The 25,609-nt window shown below is 46.1% G+C and overlaps 3 protein-coding genes across 14 annotated transcripts in view; 2 read left to right on the top strand and 1 right to left on the bottom strand.

Annotated features, from left to right (window-relative positions):
• The window catches only part of COLQ (collagen like tail subunit of asymmetric acetylcholinesterase), an 86,947-nt gene extending 74,601 nt beyond the window's left edge, over positions 1 to 12,346 (top strand). For all 5 annotated transcript variants that reach the window (XM_044383391.3, XM_026496980.4, XM_044383394.3 and 2 more), the window contains one exon: positions 564 to 12,346. In XM_044383391.3, coding sequence (XP_044239326.1) covers positions 564 to 633 — 70 coding nt within the window. In that variant the 3' untranslated portion in view covers positions 634 to 12,346. The remainder of the gene's footprint in view (positions 1 to 563) is intronic.
• EAF1 (ELL associated factor 1) lies at positions 8,980 to 23,894 on the bottom strand. The gene is made up of 6 exons (XM_026496981.4): positions 23,576 to 23,894; positions 21,559 to 21,653; positions 19,541 to 19,677; positions 17,078 to 17,268; positions 15,137 to 15,370; positions 8,980 to 12,332 (listed from the first exon to the last, which is right to left on the bottom strand). The coding sequence occupies exons 1-6, from the start codon at positions 23,676 to 23,678 to the stop codon at positions 12,286 to 12,288; spliced, it is 807 nt and encodes a 268-aa protein (XP_026352766.1). The 5' UTR covers positions 23,679 to 23,894; the 3' UTR covers positions 8,980 to 12,285.
• Positions 23,428 to 25,609, top strand: part of METTL6 (methyltransferase 6, tRNA N3-cytidine) — a 25,300-nt gene continuing 23,118 nt past the window's right edge. For 2 of the 8 annotated variants that reach the window (XR_008960603.1, XM_044383397.3), the window contains exon 1: positions 23,820 to 25,168. Coding sequence is in view for 6 of the 8 variants with exons in the window: in XM_044383397.3 (XP_044239332.1) it covers positions 24,944 to 25,168 (225 nt within the window). In the remaining 2 variants the exon portion in view is untranslated. Of the gene's footprint in view, positions 23,447 to 23,819; positions 25,169 to 25,609 lie in introns of those variants that run through there. The other 6 variants (XM_057315856.1, XM_057315858.1, XM_026496985.4 and 3 more) reach the window with 6 other exon arrangements.

Here is a 25,609-nt window from a genome sequence, read left to right as displayed (position 1 = left end):
CACTTGGGCTTAAAGAAGTATAAACTGTCCAATATGGTGGCCCCCAGCCACATGTTGCTATTTAAATTTAATTAAAATTAAATAAAATTAAAAATCTAATTATTCAGTCACACCAACCTTATTTTAAGAGCTCAGCAGCCACATATGGCTAGTGGCTGCCATATTGGACTGCGCAGAAATAGAACATTTGCATTACTACAGTATTATCTAATGGACAGCACTGGAAACCTTTCAGGTCTTGAGAAGGGAGTGATTCTCTCAGAGATGTTGTGTTAAGAGCAAGGTTACCAACTGTTTCCACCCAGATCCCTCAGCTGGGCTCCAGGGGATAAGCCCCAGAGGCCTGGACTCAACTGCCCCAAGCCTCTCACCCCAAATGAGAATGAGAACCGTCTCTCCGGAACCCTTGGGTGTAAGGTAGCAGCGGTGGCTGCTGTCTGATGAGGTTTGACCAAAAGTCACCAGAGGTGGCCTTTTAGAACCTGGCGCGGATGCGAGGGCTGGGCAGGAGCTCTCCTGCCCACTGGCCCCTGTGCGCCCTGACCCCTGTCTGCCCCCCTCAGGTCGTATGGAGACCTGCAGTGCACCGCCTACTGCCACATCGACTCCACGTCCTGCCGCTACTTCACATGAGGGCCGCGAGGAGGAGGGCTGCGTCCTACGTAATTGGCAGCAGCTCCTCCACTCTTGGCAAATTGACTTCGCACCATCCTGGTCCGGTTTCCACCACCTCCATGTGACAAACACAAGGACAAACTCTCGCTGCTAAGACATGCTTGTAACTCAGTCCAACTGGAAGAATTTAGGACTACTGCATCCTGTCTTAATCCAACGTCCCGGAAAAACTTCCGCGTGCATGACCTGGGAACTGTTCCCCATTGCTACCATCTGGCCAAATAGCCAAACCTACAGTGCCCTTTCTCTTCTGGAATGTTACTGACCCAGACCATGGTCTTGGCTTAGAACTGTTAGCCCCACCTAGACCTGCAGGGCTTTTTGAATTTGTTCTCATCCTACGTGGGGCATCTGGTGTACCGGCCTCTCTGCTCCTCTGACCTCCAGAAATGTGGGCATTCTCACCGAGGGCAGTCAGAAATCAGGTCTCTCCAGGCCCGTGAACCACAAAGCAGCGAAGTGGGCCCGTTCTCTCGAAGTGGCTCCCAGCTCTGGACCCACTGAGGAACCCCTCAACTGGCTACAGTCCAGAACAGCCTCATGTGAATGCAGCTTTCCCAAGAAGAGACCCAACTGTGAAAAAGTCCTGAGAAAGCCACCAAAACGGTGCTCTGCCCCTGGGAGAGGGTGGAGGCCCAGCTGGGGTGCTCAGCATGTGAACAATAGCAGAGCGGTGGCCTTCTGCTTCTCAGTGTTTCCAAAGGGGTAGCTCTTGTGGTTTCGCTGTCCCCAGCACCATTTTGACCTCGTGGCTCTCTGCGCCTTGACCTCTGTCTTGCAAATGCCCCTTATGTCCATTTCTTGTTCAGGAGACTCACTGCCAGAGGGTGACCTCCTATCTACACCTAGGCAGGCTTTGGTGTTTCTAGTCCTTCGAAAGCACCACTCTGGGTTTCCCCCGTGTGAGGCCCTGTGACTGAGTACCAGCCCCAGGCAGAGTCCATTTCTGTCCAGCTCCTGGCTGCCTGCCGACTGCTGTGTGCATCCGAGACCTTCCCTTTGTATCTTTGTAGCGCGTAGCCTTGCCCTCGTGTCTATGTGCCTGAGGCCCCCACGTTTCTGCAGGGTCATTAGTCTGGACTATCTGTGAGCTGCCTTGTACCACCATCTTTCCTGAGTGGGGCTTAGCTTTGTTTTGGAAAGATGTCTCCCCCACGGCAGACCTCAAATGGGATTTGTCTATTTGTTACCAGGTGGAGGGACACTTTGGGGCTTTTGTACGAAGCTATTTAGTGTGACTGAGTCCTGGGGACTCAGTAGACAGGAGCTTCTGGCCCAGTGGGCTGTCACTAGTGATCTGTTGTAGATGGGATCAGTCCAAGGGTGACGTCTTTAGAGATGGGTGCACTGGTCAGCCTGGTTCCCTCAGCCTCTACTGCACACTTTGGGGTGATGTTGCTCCCATGTAAAGCCACACCTTGATGCTGGGATCTCCAGATGGGAAATCAAGAAATACAAGCCATTTGTTTCCCCACTGTGGCTCTCTCTTCCCTGGGTTTTTGGGCCAGTGTCCCAGCATTACTGTTGGGAATGAGGGGTCTGAATTCACTGCCTCCCAGGCTTTGCAGAGGGTTCTAGAATGTGGAGCAGTACTACCCCCTCGGGGACAAGAGAGGAAACTGATGTTGATAGGGAGGGACTTACCTAAGGCCACAAAGCCTGGTCTTGCTAACCCAGCCCCACAGCAGCCTTATTTTAGGACTACGTTTAAAACAAGATGGAGCTCCAGTACTGCCCTTGGTTGGACCTGGCCAGGAGAGGCCCTGTCCTGGGTCCCTTTGCTTTGAAGGGCACCAATCTGGCCCTCTTCTGGCCATGACCCTCCCCACAGGGCAGGGGATCTATGAGGCCAAGGTGACCTGCCCACTGGAGCTTGTGTACCCGTCTCCGAGACCACGATCCAGGTACCTGGGAGACCACAGTTCCCAGCCAAGTGGTCCTGAGCCTGAGCAGGCCTCTTCCCTGCACACACCCAGGTGGCCAGGGACAAGCCGTGTTCAGGGCTTGTAGATGGGGCTTGGATATGCGGGCTGGGGTTTCCACACAGATACGCACGAAGCCTCTCTCAGTGTGGGCTGGGCCTTGCTCTCCTTGTGCCGCCACAGAACTTTGAGGAATCTAAATATTCCAAATTCAAACCCAGCCTTCCAGGTCGTATGAAAGTGTGACTGTCAAGTAAGCAAAGAGACATATTTAATAATAGTTAGTTTGACTCTAACGTAAATACTTAGACCTGTGGCACGTGAGCCTCCACCTGCGTTCTTGTAACCGGATCCCACGAGATAGAGGTAGGTCTGTCTCCGCCTATTGCAAGGACTTTCTGAGTGGCTCTGAAAATGGAAGGACTCAAAGCCACATGTTTGAAGTATGTATGTAATAATAGTAATCCTCCCCCTGTGGCATTGTGATTTTTTTAACTTAATTAACATATAGTGTATTACTAGTTTCAGAGGTAGAGGTCAGTGATTCCTCAGTCTTCTATAACACCCAGTGCTCACGACACCACATGCTGCCCTCAGCAGTCCCCTGAAATGCTATGGTACAGGAAGCAGGCTCCCCAGGGACAGGGGCACCTATAAGCAGGCCTGGTGGCCACAGAATACACAACCACATGTCTCCTGAGAGCACCTGCTGGCCCTGTGGGGAGCTGAGGTGCCACAGCGGGGGAGGGAAGAGCACTGTACCAGGAGTCCTGACACCAGGACTCAGACGCGGTTTGTCACTTCTCACAGACTCCATCTCCTTACCTGGAAGAAACTGTATGCAAGGGCTGAATTTTCTTGTGGGTGGGGACTCTGTCCTCCAGAGGTGACAGGGCATGCTTAGGAGTGGTGATGGATATCCTCAGCTGCTCCTGAGGCTGTCACATGGAGTGGCTGAGAATATCATAGGGTCTTCAGAGCTGCAGCTGAGTCACCAAAAAAGGCTATGTCGGTTTTGATACTTTTGTTGGTAGGTAGCAGAAAATCCAACGTAAATATAATATAAATCACAGGGCGGAATTTATTGGCTTATATAATTTAAAAATTCCAGCAGCAGAATGGAGATCAGGCATGGTTCAATCAAGGCTCCCACTCCATTTCTCTGCTTGAGCTGTCCTCTCTATCTCTTGTTAGTTTGATCCTTGGGTAGCCACAGGCTGACTACTGCAGTTTCAGGCTTACATCTGTACCCTAGCATATCCAGAGGAAGAGATAACATCTATTCCAGTGGCTCTCAAATTTTTGTCCTAGAAGCCCCCCAAAAATCTTACCTTGAGCCTCATTGCCTGTTTGGGGTCACATGCCCATTCATATCGTATTGTCAAGAGAATGCCACCTGCTAATTGGACTGCAGCTGGGTTCCTGAACCCAAGGAGGCAAAAGGTCTAAGATTACCCCTTGCCCACTCCCTGGGGATTCTCCAGAAGCACATCAGCTGTGTAGGGAAGGGGCGGCTATTGGACTCTATAGTGGGGAGCAGGTATGGAGTGAATGGGTGCTGGGTACACATGGTGTTCATCACAGTGGCTGTCTCTGGTTTTGCTTTTCCCTTTGGCAGGAATAGGTGCTGAGCCATTGGGGCAAACATTTGGGAAGACTCTTCACACCTAGAAAGCTCTTGGCTGATTCTGATAAATCTACTCAAAAGAGACTGACTCCCCTAGGGAGCCATAGGTTGTGAAAGAGTTGGTATAGTTTGATTTTGTGACAAAAGGACAGGATCGGATTCACATATCTGGGTTCAAAGCCTGACTGTCACCAACTCCCTGTTTAATCATCCTGCATAATTTGCTTAACTTTTCTGAGTCTGTTTTTCTCATCTTTATACTGGGTTATTTCAGGGTTGTGTTGAATTTTAGTGATAATGTGGTTACAATTTCTGACACCTAGAAACTCTTTAGGGAGGGCTGAGTTTTATCTGTGTCATTATTATTTAATGACTCAGGCCGAATCGCTCACCTCTTTGGGACCTGGGGTTTCTTTCCTCCCCCTCTGAAGCTGGTTACAAGAGTTCATTTTGATAGCAGTTTGGACCAAGCCTTTACTACAAAACAGCGAGAGAGCAGCAGTTCTCAAACTCTGCAGCACATTAGCCCATTTGATGAATACCACCAGCGATGAACCAACAAGTTTTGTAGACCAACAAAATTAGGTTTACTGTCTTGTAGTAGAGAGACCAAACACCAGAGGAACAATGGGGGATCTCATCAAACCAAGAAAGACAAGATTATGGTAGGACTTGGGGAGGGGTGGAAGTATAGGTAGAACATGAAAGAAGCATCATGGGGAAAGGCTCGAAGCAAAGCAGGCTGTGTATAAAAGGGGTCAAGATCAAGCCTGGACTGGGGAGTGGACCCAGGTCCTGATTCCTTGGACAACTGCAAAGTTAAGAGAAGCATGGACTGTTGTGCCTGAAAATTCCTATCAGGATTTCTGAATCTAGGGAAGAAATTGAAACTGCTTCTCTGTGTCAGAGTGACTCATATGGCTCAGGTCTTCCAGGCAAGAGTGGAAAGTTTCCTTCTTACTGATAGGATTGCAAAATGCAAAGTTTTGACAGCCCAAGATTTGAGTCACAAAGGGTGACAGTGATTTTGGTTCAGGCAGTAGGAGTAAGAAGCAAAGCTGGGGCTGTCACTGAAAGGAAGGCAGCAGTCACTCAAAGAAAAGAGTGAGTACGATACTGCAGAGCTGCAGTGAGGGACCTGGGGAGAAAGACGGCTTCCTGTTGACTTGCAGCTTTATCAGTGTCTGCTCTGGCAGTCTGATGAATGACAGGGGACAGGGCTGACTTTTCTTCTCTCAGTCTGGACTGGTTTTTTATCCTTTCACCAGTAACGGAGGCCCAAGCTCTGCCCAACAGATCCCCAGTGATCCAGCCTGTGGTTAGGCTTCTCCAGGGAAGCATGGGGAGGGGGTTTGGCCCCAGACGTCTTTATCCACCTGCAAAGCTATTCGAGTGACAAATTTGTGAGCAAAGTGAGGTCTTTAGAGGAACGTTAGTAACTAGTACTTAGGAAGCAGTGCTTGGGAAGAAGGTAGGACAAATTTTCTAAGCATCATGGGACAAATTGGTCATCCATCACTCTAATATGGGCCTGGAGGACACATGGGTCAAATTGCTTAAGAAATCTTCAAACTTCATAATTAATGGGCCAACCATGCTCCAATGACTGCTTTACTTAAATTGTCCCCCACCCTTCCTCCCTATAGTGGAGTGAACCAATTTCAAGGAAACTCAGATCTTGCATTTGTGTGGTAACAATGAGCTCACAGATCAAGGATCTTGGCAATTCATCAAGGAGACTGTTAGACTTCAGCAACCCACAGTCACCACCCATGGGCCCAGAGGCTCTAGGAATGTGGTTTCCATCTTCATTTGTAACCATTCTGAGAGGCTGCAAATCACATGAGAGTAATGGGTTAAGGACTCCCCACCCCACATCATCCAATTCCTTCCCCTCCCCTGCCCCCAGGGGGGAAATAGAGGAAGAGAACTCTCACTGCCCTTATCAGAGGGGCTTCCTCTCTGGGGGTTCGCCTAAGTTCTTTGCAGCCCCAGACAGTTGACATTTAGAGTCAGACAGCTCTGTAAGAAACAACCTCACTAAAGGAAAAATGGGCTATTTCCCCTGCCCTCTGTTCCCCTTTGCCCCACTAACTTTCCAGAAGGAAAAAGGGGCCGTGTACTAACGAAATCCTGCTGCCAAGATGCTGGTATCTCAAGAGAACTGGTGATTATTTTGGTCTTGCCATCCTTCCACCCCCTCAATACCTCTTCTAGAATTTGGGTTTTGATGTTCCGACTTAAAAGGAGTATCACCCCACTGCATGTGCCACTCCAGGTTACTCTCAATCCAACAGCTAGCACGGGAAAGGAAGGCAGTCATCCCTAGTCGTGGGTCATCACTTGAGGCTCATCACAGGAGACTGCTTTCTTAGGACAGAGGTTTAAAGCTTTAGGGTTTATAAGGATGACCTGAAGGGCTTGTCAAAACAGATTACTGGGACCCACTTCAGAGTTTCCGATTCAGCAGGTCTGGGATGGCACTTGATAATTTGTGGTTCTAACAAGGTCCAAGGGGATGCTGATGGTGCTGGACCCAGGAACCACATTTTAAGAGCCACTACTCTGGGGAAATGTCTCATCTGAGAACAATGGCAGTAGACCAAGTAAACTGGGGAAAGGAGAACTTTGGGTAGGTGGCTTTTTTAATACTCTTCCATTAAGGAGGTAGGGTCTTTATCCCTTCCTCTTAGAATCCAGGTGGGCTTTTGATTGCTCAGACCAATAGAATACTGTGGATGTGATGCTGGGTGACTTCCCAGGCTAGGTCATCTACAGCCAAGCAGCTTCTTGGGACACTCATTCTAGAGGAAAGCAGCCATCATGTAAAAAGACCAACTACCTTGAGACTGCCATGTTAGAGAGTCTCTGGTTGACAGTCCCAAATGAACCTGCTTCCATCCATCCCCACCATGGTGCCAGACATGTGAGTGAAGCCAGTTTGGATTCTCCAGTCCTGAGAAGTAACCTAAGTAACACTGAGCGACCTCAGTTGAAGCCCCAAGGAGTTTGCTCAGCCAAGCTCTATCCTAAATCCTAACCAACAGATTCCAGGAGATAAATGGCTGTTGTTTTAAGCCACTAAGTTTAGGGTAGTTTGTTACTTAGCAATAGGTACCAAATAGTGCTTTAGGTTGAAAAGCTTAGAAAGGAAGCAAACTACTCTGAACAGGGCAAAGTGCTAAGTCCAGAGGAGCCGCTGGCTTGGGTTTGGTGCCCTCTGCAGGAACTATGAATAGAAACTGGCCTTAACTCCTATGTGGACTTTCATTTATCTGCCCAGGAGAAGAGTCAGGCCGAGAGGGGACTTAGTGATTGTATGGCCCAGTGTTCTCAACCATGGTGGGGATGTGGCGATGGGGAGGTAGTAGATTGACTGCCTTAACTGCCCTGATTCTCACACCTCCTTGTATCCACACCTTTCCAGCATACTTTGCAACTCCTCCCATAAGCTGGTGGAAGGCACTGTATTTGCCTACCCCTTGATTCTGAACTTGACCCTGCGACTTGCTTTGGCCAATGACACGTTAGCAATTGTGACAGAGGCAGTGGTGTTTCCTCTCTCACTCTGGCACCTCTGCCTTTGCCATGACAATATGCCTACGCTAGGCTGCTAGAGGATAAGACACATGGAGCCCACCTGAATTGTCCTAGCTGGGCTGGCCAAGGCCATCGTGGATCAGCAGAATCTGTCAACTGCCAGACATGTGGAGCCCAGTCGAGACCAGACTGTCCAGGCACTCCCAGTATAAATCGTCAATCCAGACTTGTAAGCAAAATAAATGCTTATTTTAAGCCACTGAATACTGGGATGCTTTGTTACATATCACTGTAGAGGCAACAGGTCAGGATCAAACTCCCTTAAGTGATGAGTGTACACTGCCACTTCCCCAGAGAGTCCTGGTTCAAGTCTAACCATTATGTCCACCTGAGGAAATGGGAGCCAGTTGCAGAATAAGCAGCAGAGGATTCCTAGCCTAGTTCTCGCTCTCCGCCCCCCCCCCCCCCCGCTTTTTTTTAAGATTTTATTTACTGGAGAGAGGAGAGCACAGGCAAGGCGAGCAGCAGGCAGAGGGAGAGGGAGAAGCAGACTCCCCGCAGAGCAGGGAGCCCGACTTGGGACTCGATGCCCAGACGCTGGGATCATGAGCTGAGCCGAAGGCAGCCACTTAACCGACTGTGCCACCCAGGCGCCCCTAGCCTAGTCCTCTTAATGTGTAATTATAGTCAGTCCAAATCTCTGGAGCACCTATTTGGTGAAAGACGCCAGAGAATTAAAAGGGAGTATGGTCGCTGCCCACCTAGAAGTTTATAGACTACCGGGAGCCAAGACCACAAGACTGATGTGGACACTGCTGTAAGTGGAGTGGAAGCAGGAGGCAGGGTCACTTCCAGCCTGTGTCTGTGCGGATGGATGAGTGGCATGGCAGTGCAGGTGGAAGGAATGTGGTGAGCTAAAATAACTAGGATATGTCTAGGCATTCAGTTTAACTGGTGCATGGTTCTCAGATTCAAAGCTAAGCTGCCTTTCCAGGCCAAGTATTGGCCTCAGATGCCATTTGGCTCACTAAAGACAACCTTTAGTTTTGAACTTCACACCTTTTAAAACTGAGGTGTTTATCCTAATGATCATAAACACCAAATTAAAAAGGAATCCATTTAGGTAAACTAGGCTTAAGCATAAAGGATTCTTAATAGAACCCTACATTTTTCATTGATTTCTAGTAAGAAAATAAAATCCACCAAGACAGAGTGTATTGCTGACCTTTTTTTTTTTTTACTTAAATATAGTGATCTTTAAGAGAATAAACCAAAAAAAACTTTACACAGCAAATATTTTACATAAATGTAAACATGCACATCTACTTCATAATTATGCAAAATAAACTTTTAGGAACAAGATTTTAAAAATCATCAAAGAATAAGACAATGAATCCAAGACAGATAGGACAGAAGCAACAAAAATACATTTCATAACGCTTCAATTGGTCTTGTCTTCCAACCTACTGGTTAAGGCCTGAGTTTCAGAAATCCTACCTTCCTTGCCAAATGGAAACATCCAATTTGGCTGTACCTAATATACATCCATATAACAGACTGTTATCTTTCAAAATAATGTAATAAATACATCTCCCCCCCAACACACATACACACACCCCCATACATACACCCTACTTACCCAGCCTCTCATTAAAGATAGGAAGGATTTTGGAATTTTCAAGTTTTCCCACACTGAAGCACATACATATTAATACCACACACAGAAAAAAATGATTCTGCTATAGAAATAAAGTAATGAGTGGTATCATCACAAATCTCTAGTTTGTATTAAGTTTCCCCGAATCACATCTTTACTGTGGCTTGCCATGGCTCCTTGGGTACCTCGGATTTAAGTCTTTATACCTGCCTAGTGACCCACAGTATGATAGACGTTGTACGGGACAAGGAAAAGGCAATTTTAACAATTCAGTTAGAGACTTCAGAACCACGAAAATCAGCATGGATCGCTTCCAGCTGTCTCCAAATGCTTGGAATGTTTTCTCCATGTCTACCCTCTGTACTCCACTGGCTGGTTTTCTCTGACTCCTCCCCACCAGGCTATAAGCATCTGAATGTCTATTCCTGTGGACAACCCAGGGAATAGAGATGAGAATGACAGTCCCTGCTTTTAAGGATTCAAACCAACCACAGCTCAAGCAAGAGGAAGGTTGATATGTCCGCACAGCACGCCAGTGCCCTGAAATGAATAGAGGAAGAGGCCACGAGGATGGCATCTACAGAGCGTCAGGCATGGGGCTTGGCAGGGGACAGCGGAGGACTGAGAAGGCACAGAGGCACAAAAAGCAAGTCCAATGAGGCCGGCACGAGGTTACTCATGAGAAGTAGTCTGTGAGGCCAAATTCTTGATTTCCAAAAGGGAAAAATTCCTTGTTCCGGTGGGTAAGGCTGGAGGGCTGTGGGAGGGAACCACCGAGGGCTTTGTGCAGAGAACAAACTGGAAACGGGCTAGAGGATAATCACGCAGTGTCAGGTAGGATGGGTGATGGAGGAACGGGTCTGAAGCCCAGAGAGCCCGACTCACCAAACCCAGTGCCACATGCAAGCATTTCCTATAGAAACAAACATCTTGACCCGACATGCCAAAAACCACAGCTCTGTCTGTATAAATCAAGACTTTGGGAGGGAAAAAAAAAAGAGAGAGGTTTAAATAGATATTTTTAGTTCAAGTTCCTGGAACCTGCCCCAGCTTGAGCAAGTTAAGAGCTGTGAAACAATTCCCATATCCAGTAACAAGTCAAGTCTCCCAATCATGACCTTCACCCTCCCTGAGCTGTCATTACCAAGGAATTACAAAACAATTTTTAATTCATTATAAATAAATTCCTACCTGCCATGATACGCACTGAAACCTCACGACGGGCTGAGAACCCCCCACAGAGTACTAGCGTGTCACCCTATTATCTATACTTGGTGGGGTGCTGTGAGTGTGCCGCCGGATGAAGGCACTGGGCCCACCTCGCCAGCTCACCAGAGCCCCCCGTGTGCATCAGACAGGTGACTTTATAAGGTGCAACTCCCATCAAAGCCCCCACCGTGAATCATCTAATTCCTTTCTAGGTCCGGACTGCTTCCACCCACAGCAGGGGAAGCAGAGGCCGTCTTTGAGTGGAGGAACCCAAGGAAGGAAAATCATTTTTAATGTTCTCGATACCCACTGAACCAAAGTATGGAAATTTCTCAGGAAATTTCTCTTCAAATTGTATTCAAATTACAGAAATGGGCTACTCCATACTCATCATGGGACGATTTATCACACATTCAGTCAATATGGAACATTTAGTAGTGAACAGTTTCCTGTAACAGATTCATTTGGAAACTGCACACTGCCAAAAGGCAACCCTGTGACTTTCTTCTAGTTGTGTATCAAAAATACAAATTGGTCTGGGAGTCAGGCACAAACAGTGGTAGAAAAGCATGAACAGAAATGCTTTCTCAAAGAATGTGCTCAGTTCATATTGCAGAACTGCTTCCTATCTAGATTCTGGTTTTTGAAAACGTGCTGCTGGTTCTTTTGTTCGGAAAGGTTCCTTCACTACACCTCTTTTCCATTCCTACCTCCCCCTACTAAAATGCACCGAAGGAAGAAGCCTTAGCATGGATCTACATGGAACTAGAAGCCCCCACCGGACTGCCTCTCAGGTGTCAGTGCAGTGGCTGCTGGTTTAATCTGCTCACCCAGCCTCATGGATTTAGGGGACTTTCTGGATCAGAATCTGAGTCAGAGGTACCCAACACTTTCATTTTTTGGAATCCAATAAAAGCTCCAAGGTACAACTCAGTGCCATGTCTAAGAATCTCCAGTTCCATTAAATGAGTTTCAAGGGAGGGAGCAGCAGGGAAAGCCTGGACTGTGGGCAGGAGACCGGCCATCAGCCAGCCGTGGGCCTCTCTTTCCTTATTTGTAAATGAGGGGTTGAACTAGCAGAGCTCCAGGGTCCTGCCCGGCAGACGCTCTAGGACTCTCTCCTGAAGTCCATTTCTACACAGGCTTATCAGGTTGCGTCCGATGAAACTTCCTTACCACTTTGTCTCAACAGTGTAAAGTGGTTTTAACATACTTCTATGCTGCAGTTTGAGGTTTCCCTCTCTCTCCTACCCCTCAAAGACCAGGTTTCATTTCATTAGTGCAGACCACTTGGCCAAACTGGTGGCTGCTGAGGTTTAAAACGGAATCACTGGCCTGGTAAAGATCACAGCCTTTGAGTAACCTAGACCAGGGCACACTGGTCTGCTGCACATGAACAGTGTTAACCAAATAGAAATATAATTCTGTTAGTTCTTCCATAGTTCTACTTCGCAACACGAGATTGTTCAAAAATTACACGAGAAAATCACCCATCACCACTAAGTTAAAGACTTGAATATCTGAGACCTCCAGAGCCTCAAACTCCTACACAGTCACGATCCACAGCGTGTCCCTCTCAGCACGGGGCTCCGTGCGCGCGCAGCCCGGTCCAGCAGCACATCTGTGCACGAGAAGCTGATTTCGAAAGATCGACTCTAGTCATCACTGTCACTGCCAGACTCACTCAACTGCAAGTCATTTCCTATAAAAAGAAAACAGAATCACACCAAAAGTGCACAACGTCAAACGGACTTCCCCACAATTCTTTGTTTGACTGCCTTGGTTACCACACTACAGTAAAACCAAGCCAACTCCACTTAACTAGGGAGGAAAATCGATTTGGCTCAGTGACAAAACTGATGCAGTCAATGTTTTTAAAGAAATGCTATTCTTGGTACCTGCAAAGCACAGCAATGCTGCTTACTGGGATCGAACAGGCAAGGAGCAGGCCAGACAGCTTTTAAATGTGTTAATAAATGGCAGGAAAGCATGTATAAATAACTGATTCACCATCTAGAATTGTCTACATTAAGTTGCTTTATAAAAGCTAAAATAACACAGAGTTAGGCTTCCTACTGAGGAAGGTGAATACTGTTTATACCAGGAACACGCTAAGCCAGGATCCCCTCTGGGACACCTCTGTCTAGGATATTCATGTTACTTTAAACCTCAGCTCGACTAACGAGCTTTTGTAAAGCCTCCGATTTCTGTTTAGCATGCCGAATTTAGGTTTCAGGACTGAAGAAGAGAAGTACTCCACATTTCAGTCTCAGATGATGATAAGAGTAACAGGACCCCAGCTGATACCACAAAAGTGAACTACTACATGACCAGATTACTGATCCCGAGGCCAGCTCTTCTCAAGTTTGTTCTGAGGACTCTGGGGTCCCTGCGGCCCTTTAAGGAGGGTACTTCCTTTTCTATTCCACACCTGTGTGATGCCAGATTTTCTTCATCTACATCAACCTGAACAACTTAGGGCAACAGACTGAATGCAGAAGCAGGTGTAGAATCCAGCTTCCTACTAAGCCAGACATTAAAGAGAGTTGTAAAATTGTAAAGCTGTGTTATTCTTCTTACGAAATATTTTGATTGAAAAATTTGTTCTTCATAAATATGTTACTTTTGTTAACGTGATGGTTATTATTGTTACTTTAAATGAATTATTGGATATATTTTAAATATTTCTCAGTTTTAATTTCTAATATGGTAAATATTGATAGTCATATGGAAAAAGCTCTTTGGGGCCTCAATAATTTTTAGAATCAAGAGGTCTGAGACCCAAGAATGTGGCAACTAACGTTCTAAACTTAAGGAAGTCACCGCGGGCATGGCAACCGCTGGTCACTCCCCATCAGCTAAGCTGAGCATGATCTCTTACCCAGTAAGACACTGTGCATGTAACAGGTCAGCGTAAATGGAGCTGAAAATCTAGTTTTGCAATTGCTTATATAATTGATTTGATTCAGGTTCAAATTGATCCATTTATTTTTGAGGAAAGAAAATATAATCAAGGTTACTATTCAGGAAAACAATTTTATAATGACTTTATATATTTTTATATCAGGGTTAGCAAATTTGCGCTATTTACTGTGATTTTAGGGTTTATAAGCCGGTTCCAGCTGACAATCCTGGTTTAAATAACTCCAGTGCTTTACTGTCTACAAGATATGCAAAGCTAAGGTCTTGCAATTTGAAGAGCTGCAGAACAGGATAACTTGGAGCCATAAAGAGCTAAAAGGATTTTAAGGCACTGGTTGTCAGGTAACACCCACGGTGCTTTTTTTTTTTTTCCCCTCTTTCTTTCTAAGAGGAAAGAATAATTTAGCATTAACTGGGCAAAATTAGGAACTGACTTAAAGCCACAGTAGCTGTCTGGTACTTTCCCACTGTGAACACCAAACTCGCAATGTGAAAACTTACTCTCCCTAGCCAACTGAGAAGAGCATCAAAGCACCTCCCTGATACCCAGAATGTAGGCCCACAGAACGGAATAGCAGGCAGGATCCTTAACTGATATCCTAACGGTGTTGAACTCACTCAATGAGAAGAGCAGGGCCTTGAGTAGTATTTCTCCAGTGGGGGTGGTTTTGTCCCCCAGAGGACATCTGGCAATGTCTTGAGATATTCTGGGTTGCTACAACTCGGGCAGAAGGGAGGAAGAAGGGCACCTAGTGGGTAGAGGCCAAGAATGCTCTTAGCCATCCTGCAATACATATGACTGTCCCCACCCCCTCAACTAAGATTTATCTGGCCCACAATGTCTCTAGTGCTGACATTGAGAATTACCTTTGCCTGGTCCATAGTCGTAGGGTTAACTAAGTTAGCTCCCCCACTATTGCCTCCAGACCTTCCAGCCTCCTCAAAGGCAGGCATGCCAGGTGAGAGCATTCATTAGGATTCTGGAGAGAGAGGGGCATAGGGAACCAGCACTCTCCCCACCTCCAATACAAAGAAATTTGTCTTTGTTCTTATTTTACTCTGCTTTACTTTAATATCAACTGCAGTGAGAGCCACCCAGACGTTGCAATGCCCCTTCCTCTCACTCTTGCCAAAGGCTAGTTGGTTTCCAAATATATCCTAATGGCTTAGGTTCCCAAGTCTGTGGGCTGTGAGACACCACAGTCTGGAGAATTGGGTTCTTGGGACTGTAAAAAGACCTGGACGCAGGGGGCAGTATGGTGGTAGGCAGCACCCCTAAAGCCTGGTAAATGCAAAAATAAAGAGCCAAGCTGTTCATGTTCTAGCATTTTCCAGAATTCACAAAACCTGATTTGTTCCAGTGGGGGAAAAAAGAGAAAGAACAGACTTTTTAGTTTTGTACTTCCCTTTTTTTCACTGTTTGATAACTTACTCCTTTCTGCTCCAAATTTTTCTTTGTTGGGATCCTTTCTTATGCCTTAAATATCTTCTGGTGTATAGATTCTGGCGTGAGATAGACAGAAGCCACATCTCTGGCCTGACATGCCACCCCTCTCTGAGCCAGAAAAGGGAGAGCACACTTACTGAGTGTGTTCATGAGCTGGTTGCTTCCTTGCGGCCGGCTGGTTCCGTTGGCCACGGCCGGCCTGCTGTTGTAGGGCTGCTGGTGTGCGGGCTGCGGAGGGGACGCCGGGCCATTGTCCTCACCCCCACTGCTGGAGCTGTCGTCATCGCTTCCTGACGAGCTCTCGGAGTCTGAGGAACTGCTCCCACTGCTGCTGCTCATCTGTTCAATAATGTCAACTTCGGCCCTCAGCTCTGGAATAAAATGACAGGACAGGGATGAGCACAGCAACCGCGCTCAAGGCCACACACCGAACCTTCTGTAAACAGTGAGGTGGCAAGACCAATAGCAATGAGGAAGAACTTAAACTCCTGTTTCTTAATTCCCTAAAAACGTACAAACAAAACGACTAAAACCAAAGCCAACAAAATAAAACTCTGTCTTCAGAGAGACAATGGAAACATTAACTTCACCCCAAATAACCAAACAGAAAACAGTTTCAGATAATGGCTGTTCTGTGTAAGAAATGAATCAAGTCTATTTGCCTTATCTACTTAAAAAAAAAAAAAAAAAAAAAAAAGATTGTGAATTATTAGATTAAACGCCAAGTGAGAGAAATTTTAATGCTGAGGGGTTGAACAATACTTGACTAGGCGCTGGAAGAGCTGGATGCTTGTTTTGGATCTACCTCTAACCAGCTGTGAGACCCAGGTGGTGGCAGATGAATTTCCCAAGACACTAGAAAAAATCAAAGGCCAGAGCAGGCGGCCTCTGAAGTCCTTTTCGGCTTTCTTGTCCCACAAAGAAACTGAGGCAGGCAGGAAGGGGAACCACGGTAACTGAAGGAAAATGGGGACACGACGTTCTTCCTCTGCCCTCTTTCCGCACCTCACTGACAGTCATGCCTGTCAGGTACCACACTTCCTACAGGTGAGCAGCAGGGAAGGAAAACATGTGTTCCTAACCTTTCCGACGTCACTGAGAACATCAAGGATACATCAGAGAATACGTTAAGATGACGGATTGTCCTGTCCAAACATACCACGTGGTTTTAAACGAGTTTGGTTCCTTTAAGCACAAATGGCAATAAATAACCACTCACGGTCCAATTCCTGTTCAACTAAAATGAAAACTCTGATCAACAGCATTCCAATATCCATGAGGAAAACAAAAACAAAAAACAAAAACAGGAGGCTTAACAAATGTGCACCGTGCACAGGATGATTCTGCTTACTAAAAGAGAGCACTTCCATAAAGGAAGAAAAGGCAAACTTCCCAAGGACAACTCTTTATCTTTCCCTGTTTACCACGGTTACAGATTTACTTTTGCTTCACAGAACTGTACAAATCTGAAATAACACCACTTACCCTCATAACTTCCTAAGAGTCTGGACAACTAAAACCACCCAATTCACTGTATGGGGAGAAAGCCAAGGTGATCCTGGCTTCGGGTCTACACTGGAGAGAGCCTGACCAGACCTCTAGGTCTTTCTAGGCCATGTCCGTTTCCAGGTCCCCAGGGCACTTTCGTGCTCACACACTTTGTGTTAGTACAGGGCACTGGTCCTGGTATTTTTGATGTTCTTCTGACCCAGATACTATACCAACATTGACACACTTGGTTTTCACCCCAACACCTTGGAATTCTCTTCTCCCAAAGCCTTAAAGGCATGTTGTGTAGACCTTTGGATGGCAGTCATGCTTGTTTATACCCTGGGCCTCTAAGCAGAAAGTGCAAAGATAGCCACAACTCCAGTCACTATTTCCGGACCCCCTTGTCCAACGAGGCAACTGGCAACAGCCCCCACCCACATCATCTCTGGAATGATGAACTCTGCAGAAATTTCTTTCAATGGCAGAAAATGCCCGTGCTGTCAGGTCAATACAAAGCCTTGTGATCGCCACAAAAACACCAACGTCCCACTCCAATTTGCTATCGTGTTCCAGAAAATGCTGCCTACCTCTTTTGATGTCATCCAGCTGGGGCTCAGGTGAGGGGTTATCTTTCAAGGGAGAAGTTTTGGGTCCAACTGGAGGCTTTGTTGGAGCCCTGAATGGCACAGGTGGCGGAGGTGGTGGTGGCTGTGATGGCTGTAGGGGACGAGGAGGCTGCTGTTCCATTCGAGCTTGGATTTTACTGCTCCCCTCGGCTCTGAAATGAGATATGGACATTAATTGGAGGGGCAAAAACAGTTCTCAAATCTGTTCAGGGGACCAAGTACTCACAGGTCTCTGCACAACCCTGTGCTCTTTATTTTTATTTTATTTTTTTTTAAAGATTTTATTTATTTATTCGACAGAGATAGAGACAGCCAGCGAGAGAGGGAACACAAGCAGGGGGAGTGGGAGAGGAAGAAGCAGGCTCATAGCGGAGGAGCCTGATGTGGGGCTCGATCCCGTAACGCCGGGATCATGCCCTGAGCCGAAGGCAGACGCTTAACGACTGAGCCACCCAGGTGCCCCAACCCTGTGCTCTTTAAAGACTACTTCAAAATGCTGACGTTTGTCATTGTCACGGGAGCGACTCACTCCACAACTGCCTGGTGCACTCCAGTACCGCACTCTGCACCAGAGATGCAGAGATGAACAAACAGGCTTGCTGTCCTCACGGAGCTCCCGTTTTATACCACGCAGATAAAACCGGTATGTAGGACACAATGGGATTGAGAATTCATTTTACTAGTAGACAGCAGGATTATTTACCTGACCTGTGTACAATACAAAGTCATATTCACAAGTGCATGAGTTACTAAGGAAAACCAGCTCTTGTGATACTGGCTAGTTTGCAAATTTTTGCATGATCTATTGCTGCTTGCTCATCTTGTCACATGCCAGCTCTTGCAGGCAGACAAGCAAAGCATTCCACTCCAAACCGAGAACATTTTATTCCTTAACATTCTTTTGTAAATGGACTAGCCCAGCAAACTTTGGGCTTTTGAACTTTGGTGTGCACACAATCACCTGGGGAGCTCATTAGAACGCAGATTCTGACTTAGCAGGTCCTGAAATTCTGCACTTCAAAAAAGCATCCAGGGGGCACCTGGGTGGCTCAGGTCATGATCCCAGGGTGCTACGGGGAGTCTGCTTCTCTCTCCCTCTGCTCCTCGCCCTGCTTGTGCGCACTCTCTCTCTCAAATAAATAATCTTTTTTTTTTTTGAAGATTTTATTTATTTATTTGACAGAGACAGCCAGCGAGAGAGGGAACACAAGCAGGGGGAGTAGGAGAGGAAGAAGCAGGCTTCCAGAGGAAGAGCCTGATGTTGGGCTCGATCCCAGAACGCTGGGATCACGCCCTGAGCTGAAGGCAGACGCTTAACGACTGTGCCACCCAGGCGCCCCTCAAATAAATAATCTTTAAAAAATTAAATTAAATTAAAAAATAAAAAAGCATCCAAGTGATAAAATGCTGCTAGTCCACAGATGACACTGAGTAGTGAGAGCCATGCCCACAACCATCAGCGGGTGGAGGAGTTAACGTGGCACTGGCTCTGGGAGGTAATTAACACAAATATATCCCAGGCTGGAGAGGAGCGGGAGCTTGGAAGCGCATGCCCAGGGCAGGGCTCAGCTCTGGCTGGGACTCCAGTGAAGTCACAAGCTCACTCATAATCAGTCTCTTCATCTGTGTGCTTTTTTTAAAGGATAACAATAGCACCTTTCTAAAAGTTATGTGTAAGGTCAGGTAGGATAATGAATGAAAGCATTTGGCATAGTGTTCAGCACATGATAACCCGTCAATAAATGGTAGCTACTTTTATTTTTTGTGGAACGAGTACAGAAAAATGGCTTGAGAAAACATAAACAGAAAAACATCATCAGGCTGTAACACTCTAAGATTTCAAGACTATATTACAATAATAGCTGTATTACAATGTGAAAAATAGAACCACTGGGTTGCTTCTATTTATGGAATAAATTTTGCCTTTAAAATCTAATTGGCTTCATATTAGACATGTAATACCTGTTAAATTAAGTATTAAAAGAGCTCATTATTCAAAAAAATAGGCAAAACTTTATTTTGGTATTATAAATACCTCAAATGCATCTTGTGAAAAATTAATGTTTTCAATCTAATAAAGAATGTATATCACTCAGTGATTCTTTCATAATTAGAAGTCTGAGTTTAAATCTTATCCCCTTACGTGGTATTATATCAATAATCATGAGATTAATAAAATGGATTTAATTGTAAAGTACCTCCTTTTCCCCAGTGGCTTCCAGGTTTCAGCTCTTAAAAGCATTATTTCTTTTTATTGCATTTGAGGAAGCAGTATTTTACTGACTTGTCAAGAAGACAGAGAGAGCCGTTAGATTACCGATAGGACACTGAGTACCCAGATGCTCACCTCCTTACAATATAAACAGATAGATAATGCAAAGATGTAGAAACCCCGTGTCAATCTGTATCTGGTTATTCACATACCTTGTTTTCTTGACCTGAATGCTGCTACTGAGTTTCTCCAGCACATATTCACCAGTGTCATGATTAATGATAAGCACACAGTCTTTCTGATAAGGCCGTTTGTTCCCCTTGAACACAGTCATTGGTGGTGTAGATCCCTAAATGCCACAAAAGTATACTAAAGCATAAGAGGATCAAACCAGACACACCCGTTATGAATATCAAAACTGAATTTACAAATGACTATCTCATCAAATCTTGTATCAAAGCTACTCAAATAGAACAGAATAAACTGATTTCTATTTTAATTCCTCTGGCTTCCTAGGCAAAAAGAAAGGGGAAATAATAATAAGCAAGAAACTATAACTGTGCCACTGCTTCTCAGTAATCGAGAAAGGTAATATAAATTTGCAAAATTACTGTACATTTTTCTAAGGACTCAAGTTGTGTTACAAATAATGGCAAGGTGTGAACTGATAAAAATAGATTAGCCATTACTCAGTATTCCACTGAGTAGAACTTTCTCTATGACAGTAAAACCAGTAAGTGATCTCTGTATTTCCTTGTAATTTCAGAGTCCGGGGCTTCCCCTCAGGCCAAGTAACTAACAGAGCATTCTCTAAGGGCAGCTCGGAATTCTGCTTGGCTCAGAGTAAGTACCTCATGCCACTCATCTGCCTAAACCCTTCAACTGCTACCCTGTTGTTCTGAGATCAAAGAATAAAATCTTTAAACCACACAACTGGCCCTTCTGCCTCACCCTGGACCACTCAGCCCTCGGCTCTGCGGATTCCAGAGCAGAAGGTGGCTGGCCTCTCTCAGATCCTCAAGCTCTTTTTTTGCAGGGCTTTAACAACTCTTCTGCCTGCAACATCCTGCCCTTTCTTCTCGTTCTATTACTCAACCTTCGAATCTGCTCAAAGGTCACTTCCTTAGAGAAGCCTTCCCTGATTTTCTAAAATAAATGCTGTTTTTTATATTTATTTAATTCCAGACCATAAGCTCCCCAAGGGCAAGAAATATGCTTGTGTTGCTTAAGATTGTATTCTTAGTGCTTAGTAATGGGCCAGCACACAGTAGGCGTTCAATTAATATCTGACATAAATAAATAAATAAATAAATAAAAATTAATATCTGACAACTATAGGTTTAATACCTTGTATAGAATCAAAAACTGCTTGGCTCTTTGACTCCCTATTCACAGGGTAAAAACTTAAGAGTTGGAAGGGACCTTAGAGACCACTTATCTAACCCCTTCATTTTACATCTGGCAAACGAAGATCCAAAGGGAGATGATGTAACCTGCCAAAGGCAACAAGTAATGAAATAGCAGCTGGAACTGGCAGACAAGTAATCGTTCCTCAGCGTGAAGCTTCTTGTCCAGAGCCTTTTCATTCTATCACTGGTTACCAAGACCTCATTATGTTCCAGCACAGGACTGTGACATGCAATGATACATATTCATTAAGAGCATTCTGTTTGATCCTTCAGGCTTTCTGATTACAGTGTTGCCTTGGGCAAAGCTCAAAAAAAAATCTCTCTGCAAGGGATCTCAGTCTAGCTTTTAACTGGGTTCCTCATCCCTAAATCTGATCCTCTGGTTCTTGCTGGAAACTTTCAGCCTGCACTTCAGCTTCTGCCAGATATACGAAATACGTCAATCCTGCTCCTGCCTGCCTAACTCCTGACTTGCCTGTGCCACACTCCTGAACTGTTGTTGCTATAAACCAACAGAGCATCTAGGGCTTTGCTCTCTGGGGAGGAAAAAACGCTATGCAGATCTAGAAGAGGGGCTAGGTATCCAGATAGGAACATTGTCTACTTCGTAGCAAATGGGAGAAAAGGGAGCTTGGGGAAAATGGCAAAGAATCATTTTTACTCAGGCACCTGGGAAGCATGAATTCCACCCAACCCCACCCCCAAAATTCCTTTTCCCCTTGCGCTGGAACTTTAGAAATCTGGAGGCTTTTAAATAGTAGGAAATTCAAATGGCAATAAACAGAATGAAGATTCGCTGTGATTCCAGTGCATAAACTTACAGGGATATGTGGCAGTGTAATTGTGACTTCATCTCCTTTGCCAACCTGAAGTTCTCCTTCACAAGAAGTATCTATAGATGCTGGCTTAAAGTCATCTAAAGGGAAAAGCAAAAGAACATTTATCCACCAGATTACTTATACTAAGCCTCCTAGACATTCTAAATAAGAATTTAAATAAGAATTTAAATTTTTTTGTTATTCCAGATAAATGGAAAATACAAATCTAGAATTAAAAAAAAAAACCAAAACTATTTCATTGTGGAAAACCCCACGTATACAAAAGCAAAGAGAACAGTACAATGAGCCCCTGTGTACTGTCACCCACCCTCAATAATTACCAACTCAGGGACAATCTTGTTTTATCTATACCTCCCACATACTTTTCCTCCCATCCCCACTGGATTATTTTGAAGAATAAAAAAGCTAAAATTCATATACCATTTTATCAAGCAAAGATACTCCCTTCTCCCAAGTGACAGATGAAAATTAATGCCTTCTCATCCATAAGGTGTTTTATCAGGGTTGTTGTGTACAGGATCAAAAGCGACAGAGCATATTAATAAGATTCTGCAATGGTTAAACCCTATATGCAACATGAAAGGCCACAGTACCACATAAGCTGATTTCATTTTGCATAAAACTCAAAATTAGGATTTGCCACACTCATGTTCCATAGGTTTAACAAAAATACTCTTGTGAAAGTACAGAGCAGATGGTTGAACTGTACCTCCAAAGGTTAATCCTGCCCATATCCCCCAACTGCTGCTGAAGTACAACGTGAACAGCCATCTTACTCCATTCTGACATACACTGGCCTCAAACTGCAGATCGGGTGCGGATGTGAAGCGTCCCAAATTCCACATTGCCCTTCACGCTATTAAACCATCAACTTAGGAAACTGCTCAGGAAATGATGCTCTTATCACATTCCCAATATCCTCCAAAAGAGCCAATCTGCTGTCAGTAGGAGACACAGTAATGGTATGGCAAGTGACCACAGAATGATGGAACGTCATTATCTAACACGCCCTCTTCCAATGTGTTGAGTCACATTTATTAGCTCCTTAGACAAAAACAAGTCTTAACCAGCATTAGCACTCCAAGACGGGAAACCAGGAGCTTGTGAATCACAGAGGGATGCTCCCTCAGCCCATTCCTAACAGCCAAAACTTTACCCAGGACATAGAGCGGACGTGCCCTCCCTCAAAAGGCAGAGTCTGTAATCATGCAGAAAAGGACGGTCCCGCATAATGACTATTTGGACATTCTTCATGCCTCCTCTTCTCTGCCTCCAAACATAGCTCAAGCTTTAATTTATTCCAGGCTCACGAATTCTAATTTTATTCTTCACCCACATGGCACTTGGGACTGAGTTAAAGTCTGGGTAGTACAGGTGACCTCAAAAGGCAGCGGAGTCAAACGAGGCACGGAAAGCTGGAGGGGAAAGACTGATGGAACGCACAGAGGATGCGAATTCTCTGGCTGCCGAGGGGATGAAGCGCAGACTCGGGGTGACCAGAACAATGAGGAACGAGGAAAGAAGGCTAAGGGAGACAGAGAGGAAAAGAATGGAATAGGAGGGAGTCGATGAGGCTCATGGGCAAACGGGAAGAGTCCTTTAAACGTGGAGGACCCTGCAGGGTCATCAGAAAGGGGGATGGATTAGAGGGAGAACTGGAGTCTGACATGGGGTCACAGTCTTTCCGTAATAAAGAGGGGTAAGTTTCGCAAAAGGAAGGGCTGGGTGGGCGGATGAAAAAGAAAGGGGCCAATAGCCTTCTGAGGAAGTATTTGGGGTCACAAGACAGAAGAATAGTTGGGAGTGGCGAAGGGTTTGGTTTGGGAGTGAGTTGGGAAAAGGGGGGGGCCGAGGTCCCGGAGGATCTGGGGTAAGAGAGAAGGGAGCTGACGTAGGCAGGGGTTCCTGGGTCTTGGAGAGCCGAGGGAAGAGGAAGGAGACGGGTTGGTTAAGAAGCGGGCGCAGGGGCCGAAGGGAACAGAGGGGAGCGCTGGCTTACAGCGAATGGTGTGGAAAGAGGCCCGCGGCCGCTTCTCGAAGCTCTCCCCGAGCCGCAAACAGTGCTCCTCGCGGTCCAGCAGCGGGTTCGCGGTCCCGTTCATGGCCCCGCACGAGCCTCGCGCCTGGACCTGCACTCTTCTGGCACGGCCGCGGCCCGAGCTTCCCGCGCCGGCGTCCGGGGGAACTACGCTCCCTGGAGCGCTCGGTGAGCCCAACCGGCGCCCACCCGGGGCCGGAAGCAGATCCTCTCCTCCGCGGCGCGGTAGGGGAGGACTGCGCGGAAGCAGGGCCGCGAGACTTCCGGCGTCGGGGAGGGACCTCTGGGTTCGTGGCGGAAGTGGCGGGGGCGGTACCATGGCAAAGGTTTCCGCCGGGAGAGGTCCGCGAGGCCGGTGTGTCCCCGCGCGGCGGCTCCCCGACTCGGCTTCCGAGGCCGCGGCCGGACTGAGGGCTGCGTGCGGCCCTACCCGTCCAGGTGATCAGTAAGAAGTGACGACGGTGAGCCCGAGCGCGGCGATCCAGATGAACATGGGCCTGAGGGCTGGTGTGGCCGGCTGTCCGCAGGCCCTAGCGGCCGAGGCGGCCTAGTTCTCGAGCGCCCTGAGCCCGACGGATCCTTCCCTGCGTGTCATTGGCCTCTTCTCCTTCACGCGTTAATGGAGAAGCAAGAGCCTCAGCCCCTGGAAAGAGACGCCCCCTCTGGTTCGTGAGACAGTTTCTTGGGAGTGCGCTCAGAGACTCAAGCCGCAGGACTTAGCTCCTAATCCCACCCCCCCAAAGTGAGTCTCTGATCTTTGGGAAGTGATGACCCGACTTGACCACCCATCGCCAGTTCAGGGAGCTCTCGTGATGTTATAAGTCGCCCCTTTCACGGGCCCCGAAAATTGATGAGTGTTTTCTCCCTAAGGTTTCGCAGTCAGTTCTTGGGCGTGTCCTTTTTCTGAACTAAACCGATATAATAGTTGACTTGTTCTGGTATGAACTAGGAGTTTGATGCCTGAGAGTGCTGGCCACTGCATGTAAGCCCTCTGAAGGTAGGGCCTATGTCTTGGTCTTTGTGACCAACCTCTTGTGTAGCGGGCCAGTTTTGTGGAGAGTCGCATCTAGTAAACGGTGAATTGAACTGTTTGGTGAAAGAACTGTTCTAGAACCACTAATCCAGCGTCTTAAAAACTTCTAGAAGCACTAACCGGAATCTCCTCCTTTTTCCTGCAAAGCGCCTAGTACTGCCTGAGGCTTGAACCCAGCCTGAGAAACCACATCTGAAAAATCGTGCCTATGTCTGCAGTATCAGCTTGGATTCCTCAGCTTATTCAGGGATGGGTTATCTTCAGCATTGTTAAATATATTAGCATCAATTTAGGAGATGGCTTCTTTGCAAAGGAAAGGGCTGCAAGCAAGGATTCTCAGCTCTGAAGAACAGGAGAAACTGAAAAGAGATCAAGCTTTGGTGTCTGATTTTAAGCAGCAAAAACTGGAAAAAGAGGCTCAGAAGAACTGGGACCTTTTTTACAAAAGAAATAGTACTAACTTCTTCAAAGATAGACACTGGACCACCAGAGAGTTTGAGGAGCTCAAATCATGTAGAGAGGTAAACTAATATTGTACCTTATGTGAGTTGTTTTTCATTTAAAATGCGAAGAGGAGTGTTTATTGCATTCCTGTGGGGAATGTGAGGTAGAAACTTTACGAAGCCTGTCAGAATGCTTTGTTCCTTAGAAATACACTGTTTGGTTTCAAGTAGTTTTAGCAGTTCCTGGGTTATATAATCCATAGGAAAGCGAGCTTTAGTAGAGATTTTCTATTTCTTAAACCCAGTCTGAAAGTCGTAAATATTAATTTCATACTGGGTGACTTCAGTGACAGATGCAGCTTCATAATAAAGATGATGAACGCTTTACATGACCCTTTTCTAGAAGTTTAAATGTGTTCTGTAATTTAAGCCTTATAATAACACTGTTGAGGTAGGCATCATGATTATCCCCATCTGCTGGTAAAAGTGAGGAACCAAGCTGTTTTCAGTAATTTGTTC

Source organism: Ursus arctos, unplaced genomic scaffold, assembly GCF_023065955.2.
Source record: "Ursus arctos isolate Adak ecotype North America unplaced genomic scaffold, UrsArc2.0 scaffold_20, whole genome shotgun sequence".
Lineage (NCBI taxonomy): Eukaryota > Metazoa > Chordata > Mammalia > Carnivora > Ursidae > Ursus > Ursus arctos.
Note: the sequence above shows the minus strand (reverse complement) of the source record. Positions and strands in the feature narration are given on the sequence as shown.